Here is a 17,627-nt window from a genome sequence, read left to right on the forward strand (position 1 = left end):
CATCGAGGTTGGTTTATTAAAACATGGGATACGACTATTGGATATTATTAGAATTACGTATTTTACTGATTAACGCATACAAGTATTTTGCATGATTAAAAATGAAGTTCACGTGGTGTGCAGGAATTATGTTTGTCTATTAGGGGTCTCCATTCTTATGTCCTACAATACTGTAGTATTTGTGACTAAGTATGGCTTTAAAAAGCAGCACCTAGCCAGGTGAGTGACATAGGCAAACAAAATTAATGTGTAGAGTTGACTGTTGCTTAAGTCTGCATAATTGGAGGCTAAACAATGGTGAACATTGGCATCTTGTGGATAAATGTGCTCATTATTCCGTTTGTTTCCTCCCCAATTATTCAATGAAGTGAAAGTGCACCCTCAGTTGTGTTGAATCCTATTCTAACTAGTAACTGTGAGTTATAATATTAGCCAACATCAGTCAGTATGTTATCTCGAGCTGGCGATTATCGAAGTGCTGTTGTACTAGTACTCGTGGCATCTCATCTTCCTTATTAAGTCTGAAATAATCCCAAATTTTGGACTATTTCCTGATGACTTGCTGCCATCTTGCCATTTTATTCCTTCATGGAAAAGAGTGCGGGTCTTCAATCACAGTCCATGTGGAAAAATAATGCAACGAAGAATTGTGGCAGAGATTTTGCTATTAGTCGAATTATTCAATGGATCAGTTCAGCCCTAAATTAGAAGAAAAGAACGGCAATTATTATTAGTATGGTACATATTGAATGGGGGAGGTATGATCTACTGCATTGCTCTCAAACCATGGGACTGCAGGGAAAAAAAAAAATGTAAAAAAAAAAAAAAAATCCAGCAAGTGTGGCCATATATTACAAAGACAAAGAATTTTTATTTTGAAATTCAGGTGCAGACACCGGTTTTTCTAGGCATGTCAAACGGATTACCTCATGTGATATGCTGCTTTTACACATGGGAGTTATTTTCTGGATAAAAATAGCGGAATATCTTGAGATTGCTGAAAATGTCAAACGTCAAATGTTTTTGTTAAGCAGGATTTTCTACAATGACGTCAAACACAACAAACCAAAAACATGTTTTCTTAAGATGTTTAGTAAGTGGTGAAAATAATTGTCAGGAATTAAAAAAAAATGTTTTCGAGGTAGAAATGGGAAGAGAAAGGTTGATTCGCTCATGGTTTGTAGGAATTGGACATAAACCCAAATCAATGAATAACAACAAAAAGCTGCAACAAAAGCTTCTGTCAAACAATGAACCTGGTAAATTAGCAGAGGCGCTACATAGGAACCTCCACTTTTCTGGTGTCTTTTTTACAGAGAAACAGGCAACGATGGGATAGTCTAACCATTGACTACTACTACTAACTAATCTACTAATGCAAATATATGGGGTAGACATACTATAGTATCCCACAATCAGGTAATATTTTGATAAAACTGTGTGACATAAGAGTTGTCAAAACGTTGACAGCCACAACTGCTTTCAACACAACAAGGAAAGTGAGTGTGACATTAGCACTTCTGCCCAGTGTTCCTGGCCTTTCCTCCCACACATCAACCAGCCTCTGGTAAGACCTGCGAACATCGCAAACTCCACTATGGTCTTCTTGACCTAATTCCCAATATGTGCCATTTGTGCATAACAGCAGAACAGAAAAGACAGAATAATTTCTGGTTTTACAAACTGTAAAAGAGATTCATATTTAACAATTTGTTGAAATTGAAAATAAAGTTACCGTTATATCTTCTATATGCATAAGTGTGTGCGTGAAAATGGCAATCAACCGAGGCGCCACGCAGTTTATAAAAGCTTTAAGTCAAATTTACTACTTAAACGTTCAGATAAATAGCCCAGCCACAGTGTGTTTGCCTTGAAGAGCATATGTGTAAATAATATGGATGACAGTAATGACATTTATTTGGGCTCTCACGTCTTAAAAGTGATATCACCTGTTTGCAGCTCTGTGTACATATGTACTACTATTTTAAGACTACTTTTGACCCCGTTGACCCAAACAGGTAGGCGGGAGAAGAGTAAAGCATACACCATCTAGTATCTACACACTACAGTAAAGCGCTCAGGTATTCACTGACAATCTGCAGTTGTTGTGGTACAAGAGTCCACTAGGATGCATAAACTTGCAGAAAATATCCATCAAAAAGTCAAGTGTAGCTTTCGTTGAATGGAGAGCATAGATGAGTGCACACCAAAGTAACTGTACAATCTCTGGATTGTTTTGCATACGTCATTGATTTATTTTTTGATTAATCCAGCACTGAATATGATTGATGAAATTTAGTAATAGTTACCGTTTTTTGGATTATTAATTTTGGAGTGCATATGACATGAAAAATGCGTAGTAGTATACTGGAACGTAAAGAGTCAAATGTTAATTTGTCCCATGATGTAAATGAAAAGCAACATTGCTGTCTCATAAAAACATCATATACTAATCAAGGCTTTATCAACAAGTAATGAACTACATGGTCATATTGGACAAAAGGTATTGGGGAAATATTCCACATTTGTTCCATTCAGTGAATAACGCGTGAAACTTTGCTTCCCAAAAACAATGACAGAATTTTATTAAATCGTCCAGTCCCAGTCTTGAGTGAAGATTAGGTAGTTTGAAATGGCCCGTTTTGTTAACACCTTATTGACTTCGCGGTATCGAAGACTGGCTAAGTGCAGCTTAAGGTTTAGTCACATAAACAAACATTCTTATGGCTAACAAAGTGTGGCTCTCAGATTTTAAGACCGTGAAGCCAAATTGTCTGATTAGTTTCATGACCAAGTTCTAATCCTGGTAAAGTAGAAGTTAAACTGTTCGAAAAGCTCATTGGTCAAACTCACACACTTTTTTTATTTTAATTGACTGCAACCAATATACATCAAAACATCAAAATATGCAAGCTTGCTGACAGGGTGGGCATTTTTGGTTAATGTTAGCATTTAATGATCAGCTTATGGACCATCACCGTAATGGACGACTTCGCCCCCGATTCTGTGTCTGCATACTGAAAAAAGGTGGGAAAATGCCGGCGACAAATATGGGTTACACTCCCAGTATAACGAGAGTCCTCCTCCGTAAATCGAGGAACCTTGTATCTTGACATCTTTCCCGGAGTGTGCGCGATTGCACGGTCATGTGCGTTTGACTTTTCCCAAACACATAAAAGTGGAATCTCCTGCAGGCATGACAAGCTCCATTCAACAGATCTCATTGTTCCTGTGCATGAGTGGAAAAGCCAGCAGAGGCTTTTCTCACAGTCAAGCTACTGTACATTCACTGGAGCTACTCCTTAGGGTTCATGTTAGTTGCCATGGCAACCCCAGCTCTGGATTCATAAATACATGGCAGACAACACTAGATGATAGGCTCAGTCATGTCTCTATGGAGCCAAGATAACACGCAAGGTCCCCCCTGCCCCCCTTGCTATACTTTTCACAGAGGTCGAAACGTGTAACAAACGTGATATTCATAAAGAGCATTATGTCAATACATATACAATTTTTTTTAACTGTAAGCAATCTGTACATTTGTACAGTATTCAGCATAAATGACAACATCCTGAGAAATTGTCGGGGGGGGGGGGGGGGAGACTATTCCCCTCTTGAATAAATGCTATTTGTGGGATCCCATTCAAAAGGGTGTTTATCCAAGTACATGGAATCATGTCTGCAGTGCCCAGGGAATCATGGGAAATGGGCATTCGCCGTGCAGGAAAGGAAGGAGCACAGAGAAGAGTCCTGGGGTTGGACAAAATCGAGAATTAATTGGAACCAGGACTAACGTCCCGGTTCACCCGTAACCGTTAAAATGAAAAAAATTGTTTCCGTTTTGAAGCCTACAGTCCTTCCATTACGAAGTGGCAAAAACCAACGAAGAAAAACGCAGGCAAAGACGTGCTTTTACCAAATGGTGCCGACGACCTAAAGTTTGTCGTAACAGTTAAAATTAATGACCAGTCACCTCAGTGCAACACTTGGAATAAGATTATATTGTGCAAAGGAGGCTTTCACGATGTGTAGCGTCTGAAACGCTCCGAGCCTCAGAATCCACTACACAGAGCTTCAGTGAAGTCAACTCTCAGTCAATAAAATATGGCAACGTAGAGACAGCTAACAAGATAAACAGCTTCTTGCACTTTTTGCAATGATGGTTTTTAAGCATTTATTTTAGTCTTCAAACCAATGTAAGTGCTGATGACCAAAAAAAAAAAAAGAGCTAAAAAAAAAAAATTTAATCGAAGCAACTTTACATTACAATCACAAACACTAAACTCGTGCCTCACCAGTGGGTAGGCAAAGGATTGAGTTTTTTTATAGCAATTGGTTCCACCAATTAAAAACTTAATTAAATGCACCAGTCCCGTGTGAGGTTACTTTTCAAGCAAGAATGCTGAGTTCTACAAGGCTACAAGCTTTAAAAATATATATTTTTAAAAAAGGAAGTCAAGTTAAAACCTGCACGTACAAATCATTTGACATGATGAAATAGTCCCAAATAACTTATCAACTACGCAATATTTGACTTTTAGCGGTGAGGCCAGAAGTTTACAAACACATGCAAAAATATATTTTTTGTCACAGTCTAAAGTCAAATAAGACTAAAATATTTCAGTCAGAATTACAAAAATTATTTAATTTTGTTAAATGCTACAAGAAAGGGCGCATTTCTTCTTTTATACTACTTCGGAGCAAAAGTTTAAATACATTTCCATAGTATCGAGTAGCATTTCCTTTGTGTTTGAAGTGCATTAAATTAAATATAGGTTGAACATGATTTGCAAATCATTGTATTCTGTTAATTTCTATAACACAGTGTTCCAACTTCATGAGAATTGGGTTCGTATTATTCATTCAGTCAGTGAAATAACCAAGAAAACCTTGAAACAGACCCCATTCATTGGGCAGGGATAGCTAAGGGCAAAACTGACATTTTAGTTATGATTTACATGAAAATTAATAACCAGAACCACAGCATAAGAGATCGATGTTGAAAAGTAAAGAGTGGCATTGGAGGAGGTGCAAAGTGTGACAAAAATGGTGCCCCAAGTTAATGATTCCCTAATAATCCCCCCTCCAAGTACATCTAACAGGAAGCAATATCCACTCAAACTCTGCACGAGCAAGGCTGGCTGGGGGCTTTTCTCACTGCACAAGAACCAAATGGCTGTCAAGTGGCCCTTTTTGCCCGCAGGAACTTTTCCAATTATACTTCTCGGAAGTGAACCTACTTTATGCTTGAAGGAATCCAAGCTTGGCCACCCTAGAGTAGTAACATTTTAGACTAAAAATTACTTTAGGCATTTTTGCCAACAGCCTCTAAACCAGTTCGATGTAATCAAAGATCATCCAGTAACTCATTAACTTCGCTGCAACAAAAGTTGTCTCTTCATTCAAATGTTTCCATAATGGATGCATATTTCCTAGAAATGCACAATTAGATCGAACTGTAATCGTGATCACAATTTTGTCCACCACAATAAAATTAAACAGATTGCCGCCAAATTTTAACATTTAAAATCCAAGCTCTGTTACAAATTGAAACACGTTCTCAATCAGCACCCACCCAACCACCAGGGGTCGAACAGATGGTTAAGGCTTGATTAAGCTTCTTTAAAATAATAAATAAGATGCATACCCTGCAGTGGGAGCCCAAAGTCATTTGGATTTACGATAATATGTCATATCAAGAGAAAAAAATAGAGCAAAAATTGAATATGAGAGGCATTGTGGTGAGGAGCTTGTGCCTTGAAAGGGATCAACATTGGTTGTCTGGAGCTGTTTCAATACAGGGCAAGTCATGCTTAACAGGGAATCGTATGTAAAGAGAGAAGCAGAGTTGTTTCTGTTGAACCATCTTCTACCACGTATCTGGCTCGCATCGCGGGGGCAGTAGGTTTAGCAGGGGCGCCCAGACTTTGCTTTCCTCAGCCACTTCATCTACCTATTCTGGAGGGATACCAAGGCATTATCAGGCCAGCCAAGAGATGTAGTCTCTCCAGCGTGATCTGGGTCATCTACAGGGTCTCTTTCTGGCAGGACGTGCCTGGGACACCACTCCAGGGAGGCGCCCGGGAGGAGTCCGAATCAGATCGTGATCAAGACTCCAAGATACTTGAACTTCTCCACTTGGGGCAGGATATCATCCTCAACCTGGGGAGGACATGCCACACTTTTCCGACTGAGGATCATGGTCTGAGATTTGGAGGTCCTCATTCTCATCCCAGCCGCTTCACACCCAGCTGCGAACCGCTCTATTGATGGTTGGAGATCAGGACTTGATGAAGCCAACAGAACCACATAATCTGCATAAAGCAGAGATGCAATACTGAGGCCACCAAACCAGACCCCCTCTACGCCTCGGTTGCACCTATAAATTCTGTCCATAAAAGTTATGAACAGAATCGGTGACAAAAGTCAGCCTTGGTGGAGTCCAACTCTAACTGGAAACGGGTCTTATAAACTGCCGGCAATGTGGACGAAACTCTGACAGCTCTCATTGTAGCACCATTTTCAATACTTCTTTAAAATGCTAACTAGTTCAACTTGGAGATTTTGCCCACTTGCTGCCAAATGTTAACCACGCATAATTCTACACATTTTAAATACGGTGGCAGCATTGTCCAAATGTTAACCACGCATAATTCTACACATTTTAAATACGGTGGCAGCATTGTGAACTTTTACACTAGTGTGTATGATCAAGGTCTCATCAAGTGCTTCAAGCTTAAATTTCATTAAATGGATTACTCTGATTTTTTTCAGGTACATATGTAAAAAAAAGTTTTACTTCTCAGAGCAATCATTAAATGTAACTTCTCACTATGGAAAAAAAAAATTCAAACTATTAAAATGTGGCTTCACCCTTGCTTGGTAAGAGGGTGTCAGCAAACTAATTTCCCATATTACTGTTACCAACAACAATTGAGAACCTTTTTCACTCCCAAATCTCTTCCCACCATCCAAGTCAGTTAAGACACCAGAGAAAGACAAATAGAATAGGAGGAAATGAAGAGGAACTACACAACAGTGGCCATTATGAATTAAGAGTGGACCCAGAAAGAAAGATTAATGCTGTGAAAATGGCACCAAAAAAAAAAAAGCGCAACGACTAGACGGCAAACTTTGTATAACCAGACATTTCATAAGATGGATATGGTGTCTTTGGGGATATCCATGTGGCACACCCCTCGTTATTTTTTTGTCCATCGATGTGATGTCATGCTGGCTCACTCATACATGGATTTGAGGTCCACAATTGTCATTTCGGGAGTAAAAAGCAGCCAGTCCGACTTGGTACTGATCAAGTGACTGAGCATGGAAAAGAAGAAATAGACCTGGGGTTTGTACCTAGATAAGTCCCTTTTACACTGTTTGTAAAAGCTTCGTGTAAAAGAGCTGGGACATTGCCTATGTGTAAGTGAATTCCGAGACTGGGGTGTTTGATTTAACACCCTACATTCACTTCTCCCATCCCGTTGATTGAATGCAGTCAGATGTCACACCAGACGATGTTTTTAATATAATTATCGGATGGCGGGATGCTGAATGTCAGAGAGAAAGCTCATGCAGGCGTTGAAATATTTAACTTTGCCGGTTTCTGTGTAAAAGGCAATGTCAGTCAAAGTCCCTCCTTTACGGCTCTGATGGGGCAATTCTGGCAGATCGCTGCGTAAAGAGGCTACAGCGCATGAGAATTGCAAGAGCACAGGATGCAGTTTTCACAAAAATTCCCTGAAAACTTTGGCTTTTTAAAAAACTTACAATTAAATTATCCCCCTTTGGCTGCAGTTAAATCAAAAAAGCCAGTCATATTTTTAAATGGACTGTTTTTGCATCTCCCTAACATGTGTTCAATGATGTGTCACTAATTGTAACAAGTACAAGGTACTTGAGAAGCGGGTGGAATGAGAATCAGCACCTCCAAATCTCAGACCATGAAAAAGGGTGGTGTGTCCTCTCCAGGTTGATGAGATCCTGCCGCAAGTCGAGAAGTCCAATTATCTTGGGGTCTTGTTAATGAGTGATCGAAGAATGGAGTGAGAGATTGACAGGCGGATCGATGCATCATCTGAAGTAATGCAGCGTTTGTGTCGCTGCGTTGTGTAAATGCATAAGGGAAAACCTTCAACATACCTGTCAATCTACATTTCTGCCTTCACCTATGGTCACGAGCTGCGGGTCAGGACCGAAAGAGACCCCGGGGACAACCCAGGACACACTGGAGAGGCTACATCTCTCGGCTGGCCTGGGAATGCCTCGGGATCCCACCAGAAAAGCTGGAAGAAGTGGCTGAGGAAAGAGAAGTCTGGCCATCCCTGATAACCCTACTGCCCTTGCGACTAGACCGGGAAAATTGATAGAAGATGGATGGACAGAAGTACAAAGTAGAGTAGTACCTTGAGAATTCCAATGTTATTAGCCTTATTCCAAGCTATAATGTGAGGTTTAGGTTTATATTTTTAACACAGAGAGGAAGACCAAAGAAAAGGTTGATGGATGTTGTGAGGGAGAACATGAGGACGGTTGATGTTAGAGAGGAAGATGCACGAATGGTTAAATGGAAAAAGATGACACGCTGTGGCGACCCCGAACGGGACAAGCTGAAAGAATAAGAAGAAGAACGTGAGGTTCAGATGAATGACACATACAGTGCATATAAAAAAATAACCTCTACACGATCAGGATTTTTAGTGCCGATCACCGACTACCGAGTTTAAAAAAAAAAAAAAAAAAAAAAAACAACCGGTCACAAGATGGAGCAATGAATATTTAAATGACATGTTCATTTACTGTATATGTATGTGTACTTTATTGCTACAACATATATTTACAATAACCAATGTAACTTTGTTCATCTATTTATGCCATTGCACCATCGTCACTGCGCATTGCAGATTCCAATCGTCTCCCAATCTCCTTTTTTCCTACTATTCACATTTCAACAAATTTTGTGATCTGCAAAATTCTTGCAAATGGTTTAATAGCCAACTTCTGAATCATCAACATACAATCGTGCTTTGCCAACAAATCCTAAAAATCCACATGTAACTTTAGTCTGGTTATTTTGTTGGGGTAGTCAATCCATTTCTTCTCTTTCCTAAAGTAGCAGAATCACTGCTCAGCATTCAATTTTGGCATTTCTTATCTTTGGTCCACTCCTAATGATTGAAGTTTTCAGCGGTCAATCAGAAAAGAAACAGAACAGCTAAAGTCAATTCAATTTATCACTGGACCAACCACTTAGTGGAACCAGTGGGTATTAAAGCACAACCTGGTCGAACCATCTGGCATTTCAGACAAGGTCCAATGAATGTTGTAATGAATAGGGTATGATTTGGACAATTCTGTACCAATCTTGGGCAGGCTGCATTGAAACGGTCAAGGGGCCATAGTTAGTACACCCCTGGTTTAGCTAATGTGCTAAAGATCACTATACCTAGATTGCAACATGGTGGTGGAAGCATTATAATTTGGGGCTGTTTTACCCATCAGATGGCAGTGGGGCCTAAAATATTATGGAAGGAATTACGAACAGTTCAAAATAGCAGTCGGTCTTAGCATAAAACCTTCAGACAAAAAACACAACAACAAAAAAATAAGGTCTGGAAATGCCCACTTGAAGAGCTGGAACGTATTTGGATTTGATTAGAGGCTTTTTAAAAATTGGCAGGTCTGGGTTTACTACCACATAACATGAGGTTATTGTGACTGGTGAATTCTGAACACAGCCACATCCTAGCTAAAAAAGGATGTACATACTTGTGTAACTCCATTTGCACAGGACTTTTCATACTTTTTATATCCACTCCATATACACATAAAAAGCAATATCCAGAGAGGCTCGCGGTCTCAGTCTGGCACATATCTGCTGAAAGTTAGGGTGTGTCAGTATGAGTTTGCTCAACCAACGGAACTGCCAGACAAATAGTGCACAACTACAAACACATTCCTTATTACCATGCTGCGAAATTTTCCACCAACTAGGCTCAAACCGTAGGGACTGCAAATAGAGCAGGTGGCACCGCCACAGACTAACCCAAACATGAAACCAACCCCCCACAAATGTTTTCGGTAGATAGCTCAATACAATTTTTTCAGTTCTGCTATGATACAGATATTTCAGCCTTGAGTATCAGATGATACCAATCAGATATAAACGTAGCTGTGAGGAAAAACTGATTTAAAATGAGTTGAATAAAGATTACAATTAAACATAATACAGAAGAATTTGATAAACTACTGCCAATTACAACTGGGAAACTGAAATGATGTGTGATGGAGCCTTGGTGAGGCTCTTCAAAACTGTTGATACTGAAGATGACGACTTTAGTGGTTTGAGTGAACGGGAGGAGGGGGAATAAAACAATGACTTTGCTGAGCCATTTAACTGTCACGTTACAGACATTGTTTGGAAACAAGGTGTGTAAAAAAAAAACTTTACAAAGTCTGTGTGTGAATATCTTATTTTATTTTGGTACAGATTTGAGAAAATTTTGAAGTTGTTGCACATGATTTGCTTACCCAGGACACAAAATGTTGTCAAAGGCCAGATCTTGCCGACCCCAAATTTTTGTTCAATCAATGATTTAACATGATAAAATTATAACCAATTTATTATGGTTCTTCTTCTTGGATAATAAAAATATTAAATTTGGCCTTGAGTTTGAAATGCGTGCCATTTGTAATGTACATTCCTTTGTCGATACCGGCTATGCAGTGAATTGGGACTTCAGTTCTCTTGCTGAAGTCATGTTAACACATGGCGCCGTACCGAGCTTGGTGACGTGGCGATCCCAGGGAAATTATTTACCAAATGCTCCAAAATATTATTGGAAAATTACTGCCGGTTTCATTTTCTTGCGCAAAAAAATAGAGAACTAGTCAAATATCCGCCAAAGGTCCTCGCATGAGTTACAATTATTAAAACCAGTGATTTACAAGACTGAATTTCAGAGACAAGATGGACGAGACCCTCTTCCACACTTACCCTTTGAAAAATGTATTTGAATATCTACGTTGGGGGTATGTATTTGAATATCAACGTTGGAGCTAGTAAACTCCTGGATTCTAGTTGACAAATGTCCACGAAAGTGAATGAGTAAACTGCAGAGGAAGTTTCTCTCAAATATTAATTTTCATACACGTTCACCACTTCAATTAGTGACAAAAAAAACAATACTAAATACATGACGAATGATGAAGTTTGCAACATAATGGGTTGTGTTTTGATTTTTTTCTCCCCAACATTCTTACATGTCATCCAAATGTAAAAAGAAGGAAACCATTGTTGAACAAAGAAAGACAACTTTGATGATCATCAAGTGACAACTGAGGGTCCTACTAAACCTGTAATTTCTGGACATTTGCCTCGAATATTAGGTGGAAAGTTGTCAGGTTGTCTTCATCCCTCATATTCTGTCTGTGAAATTTATACAGAACAGAAACATGAGTATAAATCCGTCTTTTACCAGTAAGAGGCAGTAATGTTTGCAAATTAATTTCGTAACAAACATCGGAGCAAGATTCTCCATCTCATAAGAACTAGCGTAAATAGTTGCAAATAGCCACAAGCAGTTGTTCAGCCCCCTTTTGCAAGGCCTCTGTTCTGTGTCAACAGCAGTGAACGCAAAATAGGGAGAACAAAATCTTTGCTTACACCTTTTAACTGGTACTTTTGGTACTCGGAATTCTGTTCCTTTGGAGATGTACCGTAATTTCCGGCCTACAAGCCCCGACTTTTTTAACACGCGTTCAACTCTGCGGTTTATGCGGTGATGCGGCTAATTTGTTTTCTAATAGCCGCAAGGGGGCACTAGAGCGGAAAAGGTAAGTGTGAGACCGGTAGAATATATATGCCGAGGAAGTGAGTTTTACCGGCCCTGTGCTAACATGTTGCTGCTGTGCTACTGGCGTTTCTCAGTTATATTTACCGGTAAGTTTTATTTTAACCGGCCCTCTTAGCGCTAGCGTCGCGCTAGCATTAATCTCTCTGTGTACTGTCTTTCTTTGTAAATATCGTGTTTCAATGTAGGCAATTACGGCTTTTACAAAGCTGTGGCGTATGTATGTATCAAATGGTATTTCCTTGGCAAATGTATTCAGTGAAGCTTGTAACCAGGTGCCCTCTGTAGGCCGGGAATTACAGTAACTCAAATTTGCAAGCAAGTCAGAAGCCACCTTAGTCTATAACGATCAAAGGCTAAATCAATTACAATAAATATTTACATTAAAATGGCCAATAAATGTGAAAAAACTCCCAAAATAATACTGTTAGCTGAGCGCAACTTCTTGCGCAAACTGGTTAACTACATGCTTGTAACCTCAATACATCAGATGTCGGGACTGCCGTAAACTGAGGATACCCTGCAATGGAGTTGCAATACAGGCAGGACGGTGGCAGTATGTAAGGGTATGTATGCAATGCTGAAACTGAAGTGTGAAGTTCAACGCCAGAGACTCACTTGTCTCATCGTGTTTGTGTTGGAAGCAGTTGTTGTCATACGAAAATAATTTACATCACACCAGACACTGCCGCCAACCAAATTATTTAATTGTGTTAATATCCCATTTTTCTGCGTAAAAGAAAAAAATTTAAATCTTCTAATCTCTGATGCGATAATTTTGCAGGATCTCTGTGTACGAGACTTGTTGGATCCTGCGTGACCACATGTTTGCAACTTGTAAGCCTCTCTTTGTTCCTGCAACTTTAACGAGACACGACCAATAATTGAAGGCTATGAAATGGGCCTCGTTTCATTACATCCCGCACATACTGATGTGTTTACATTTCAAAGAGAACAGGATAACACTTGATGGATAGTTTTGTACCCCCCCCCCACATTGTGTGCATATCATGTTTACTGGGGGGGGGGGTAAAATCACCTCAGAGGACTTTTCTATTGCAGCCAATGAGAAAATCCCACCAAGATGAGACCAAATTAAAAGGGATTTCATTTAAAAAAATACCTTGATTTTGTCATAGGAGTGTCCAGAAAAGCCCCCTCTGTCAGCTACTTCTGTTTGACCCATATTTACATCCCCTCCATCTGTATTTGGCTAAGACTGTCCCTTTCCTCTGATTGGTTGCCCCGTGTAGAAGAACCACTCGTGAGAGCACGTGTTTATGTTGACAGCGCTGGGTCAAGACCACAAAAGCAAGGCAGAGATCTTTGCTAGTGACATGGGTAAGATCGAGAAATTCCAATGACCTGATTTCAGGCCTCTTGGCAGAAAAACATCTGGAACTCAGCAGTGCGTGGACAATTTCAATTCAATATGTCACGTGTTTACTGAGGCACCAGAGACAATATTACATCCCAAATACAATAAAAAGATGTTCTAATGTTTAAATACCATGGAGACTACAGGAAGCCTGTTACTCTATATGCAGTAATGCAGCATAAAAGCTTTAAAAATTTAATTAGGAGCAGAAACACACAGTCAAAACATTTTCCAAAAAGTGACCAGTCAGTCATTTCACATATTTTTCAGAGGTCATTTTCACACCTTCAGTGGCAAAGAAGCTCTCTACATGTTTGACCACTTTCATCCAATAGCATCAGCTGGTAGAGCGTTGGCCTCACAGTTCTGAGGACCCGTGTTCAATCCCGGCTCCGCCTGTTTGGAGTTTGTATGTCCTCCCCGTACCTGCGTGGGTTTTTTAATTGGACACTCTAAATTGCCCCATGGTGTTATTGTGACTGCGGTCGTTTGTCTCTATGTGCCCTGCGATTGGCTGGCAACCAGTTCAGGGTGTACCCCGCCTCCTGCGCGTTGACAGCTGCGATAGGCTCCAGCACTCCCCGCGACCCTCGGGAAGATAAGTGGCAAAGAAAATGGATGGATGAAAATTTAACTATCTCGAACAAATTCTGGCAGAAACTCCCAACAAGACTAATGGTTGCAGAAATTGTGAAGCCGCGAACAAAGAGGACACGTTACGGTACACGGAGCACTCTCTAAACAGTTCACTCAAATTGGCGTGACTAGAAAACCAGGGACAGAACATAAAATGTCTTCTGCTGAAACTGTATCAACAAGGTGACTCTTATGTGAGGTCAAGCAGCTGTTCGAGTTCCTGTTAGGAGTATCACCACAACGTAGCACACAATTTGCATATTAACAAGTCAGTCAAAAGCATGTCAATATGATAAGTGGGTGCAATGTTTTGCATACCACAAGTTGCACGGGAATAACACTGCATGAAAAAAAAGACCATTTAGTAACATCGTTCTACTTGGTGTGAGATGATTAATATGCTTACCCAGCAGAAGCAGCTTCAGCTCCCGCCTGGCGTCCCGTTTGTCCCGCCGCAGTTGCTTCTCGATCTCCGAGTTAATCCGTTTCGACTCCTTCGCCTCTTCACTCAGGCAACAAGCCATCATGGAGTCAAGAGTCATCACCGCATGAGCCAGAAAAGCCCCGTGTGACGGACGAAAGGGGTACTCGAGGAAAAAAATAAATAAATAAAAGGTTTTCCGAGCTCAAGTCAATGGAATCCCGTGCAGCCGAATGGGATCACGCTACTTTCTTTGCCGGTGACAAATATTTGACAGCTTAAGACTCGTATGCAAATGAGCAGTTTACACGAAAAAAAGACTTGCCTGAAGATGAGTGTTAAAAGGCGACGTTTTAGAAGGTAGCATTTTCTTGGTGGACATAAAAAACTACAACAGGCTAGCTAACGTTGGAGGGGTTGAAAAAAAAAAATCAGATTCCCAGTATGTCAACACCTTTTTAATCATTCCCCGCGCCGTTGCTCAGTCGTGAAAGCTTAACTACACGCACACAAAGCCGTTTTTTATTAAACACTCGTGTCCCGGAGACAGCGGGGCACTGCTGGCCGACCCTGCCACATTTGTCGGAGACCACCCGCAAGCCTAGCCGCCCCGACGCCGACACTTTACGCCCGCGCAGTGGTTGCAAACGCCGCCCGTCAGCCCGTCCATCTACCGCGAGCACACGTCGTCGAGCTCCCAACGACTATCATTCGACTCGCACACTGAAAAAAAATAATTCGCCTCTTTTTTTGTTCAAAAAACAAATATAATACAACGGGTTAAGTTATGGGGGAGTGGGAATGGCTAAATGGACGAGCTAACCCGTTAGCGAGCTACGTTAGCTTGACTAGCCATCCCTGGAATTGCAGCGGGAAAAAAAAGCACCAAGTGACGGGAGGAACTTCATCACTAGGAAGCGCACTTTGTCGAAGCGTCCTCTCCGAGTGGGGGCAAAAAGCCCGCAAAGTGTTGAATACTGACAGTCAAAATTGGGCAATTGATCGTTCCTGGTGCTGTTTTTTTTTTTTTTTTTTTTTCCTGCTTGGAATAGCGCCCCTCCTCGTCATCCACTCCGCTGGGCGTGATGTCACGAGTCATTTAATTGATTGACAGGCCTCCGCGCGAATGGAGACGAGCGTGTGCGGGTTTGGAAGGCGGGGCTTAGAGATTCGCGACGTTGCAAGGTTGTGTGAGAGGACGCCTTCCTCCCTTCCTTCCTGCCTTTCCTGACTTCCTTCCTCGTTGGAGGCGTGTCAGCCCCCCTGGCTCCCATTTGGTCACATCTTCTGGATGATTACACTTGAGCCTGACGACATTATTGTATTAATTGAAACTACAATTACGCATACTTAGCACATCTGCCTCACAGTTCTGAGGTTCAGGGTTTGGCTGTGGAGTTTGCCGTTTCCCCTGGTTTTCTGAATTCCTCCAACATTCCAATTTCACCCATCCATTTTCTTAGCCGCTTATCCTCACGAGGGTCGTGGGAGTGCTGGAGCCTATCCCAGCTGTCAATGGGCAGGAGGCGGGGTACAGCCTGAACTGGTTGCCAGCTAATCGCAGGGCACATAGAGACAAACAGTCGTACTCACAATCACAATTACGGGCAATTTAGAGTCTCCAATGAATGCATGTTGTTGGGATGTGGGAGGAAACCCACGCAGGCAGGACTGTTTTCAAGTGGGAAAATGGCACGGGAAAACTCCTGGATTGCAGACTCGCCTCGCGGTCGTGCAGTTATGCATGCAAGGTTAGTTGAAGAATCGAAATCAGGGGTGTCAAACTCATTTTTTGTCGCAGGCCACAATGCAGTTACAGTTTCCCCTCAGTGTCCCGCTATTAATGTGAAACCATGAAAATCTTTCACCTCATCATATTTACAGATGAAGTTTATGAGCGAGTTTTGTAATGACACACCAATAGTAATGTTTTGGGTTTTTTTTTTTCAACTATTCCTGTTGTTTGGGCACAGAATATTGCTTGCAATATCGCAATGTTATAATTTATGATATGACCATTTGAAAGTTGAGCACAATTTTTTTTTTAAATCAAGGAAGTTGATAGACATAATTTGCCTTCACGGGCCACATAAAATCATGCGGCAGGTCAGATTTGGCCCCCGGGCCTTGAATTTGACACATGTGATCTAAATTTACCTTCAGTCTGTGAATTAAAAGGTGAAAATAAAATGAATTAAATGTATTTTTATCCCCCTCCGCGGGAGAGAAAAACATCAATTGACACGCGAAAGCCAGTTTTGGTGATATTCAAATTTCGGATGTGTGACAGTGACTCCAACTTCTGTAACCCAAAATGAACACTTGGCCGCGCAGGTAACATGACAGCCAGTGTCAATATTTGAAGAAACTTTTCTTGAGTTTAGTGACAAACGACAAAACCGCAGAGGAGTGTCTCACCTTTCCAGTCAATGTGACATTACAATAAATAAATACAAAAGGGTGGCATGTTTGCTATTCTAATGTAGAAAGCGAGAGAACAGATGACACAATACTGAATAAACTGACAGTCATGCAACTTCAGTACAGTGGAACAGGTTTTGGGTTAAGCTTTAACGACCAAACAAAAAAAAAAAGTTGACCTGTCAAAATATATGCAATTTGTGGGGGAAAAAAACAATGTAAAGAGAGTGAGTAAAAGTCAGTTGTTCAGGATGCAGAAATTTTCACATTGCTCTCTTACAATATCCTGATTACATAACATGGAAGGCAGAAATTCTACCGTTGAGTCAAGTGACACCTAGCGGACATTAGGTGTGATTGCAATTTGGACGCTCAGACGCGCCCCTTCGTTATACACACTGGTTTCTCCTTCAAGGATTTTTTTCCCCAGGGAATCCTAAATACACGACTACTACTAAATACGTCATAATATCAACCAAACGCCACCTAACTTCAAAAATGCAGTATTGAATATGATATAGAGGGAGAATTACATATTGTGTACTCGTGTTTCCCAAGCTTTACTTAGCCAAGGCACGTATTTCACATTGAAAACATGTCACGGTATACCACCAAATAAAATGGCACAATAAGTCTATAGAAGGAAATAATGAAGATTTCCTTTCCCTTTATTTAACTTAAAAAATGTACTTACTCTTGGCCCTGCTTAATTGAACACAACGATATCATTCTATGCTAACCGGCGGTATACAGTATACTGTTTACGGCTTAACTGGATGTTCTGCCATCTACTGGAAAAGTATGTAATTGTTTCTGCCTGTAACTATTTGTTAGTTGCATAGAGAGGAGGAAAAGAATAACAAAACCATGAAAAAAAGAAAAAAATACATATATATCCATTAATCCATTTTCTGAG

The 17,627-nt window shown here is 40.6% G+C and overlaps 1 protein-coding gene across 3 annotated transcripts in view; it reads right to left on the reverse strand.

Moving 5' to 3' along the window:
• The window catches only part of LOC133503079 (guanine nucleotide-binding protein subunit alpha-11-like), a 33,767-nt gene extending 18,451 nt beyond the window's left edge, over nt 1-15,316 (reverse strand). For all 3 annotated transcript variants that reach the window (XM_061824222.1, XM_061824221.1, XM_061824220.1), the window contains exon 1: nt 14,276-15,316. In XM_061824222.1, coding sequence (XP_061680206.1) covers nt 14,276-14,411 — 136 coding nt within the window. In that variant the 5' untranslated portion in view covers nt 14,412-15,316. The remainder of the gene's footprint in view (nt 1-14,275) is intronic.
• Between the last annotated feature and the right edge of the window lie 2,311 nt (nt 15,317-17,627).

The sequence above is a fragment of the Syngnathoides biaculeatus genome, chromosome 7 (genome assembly GCF_019802595.1).
Source record: "Syngnathoides biaculeatus isolate LvHL_M chromosome 7, ASM1980259v1, whole genome shotgun sequence".
Classification (NCBI taxonomy): Eukaryota; Metazoa; Chordata; class Actinopteri; order Syngnathiformes; family Syngnathidae; genus Syngnathoides; species Syngnathoides biaculeatus.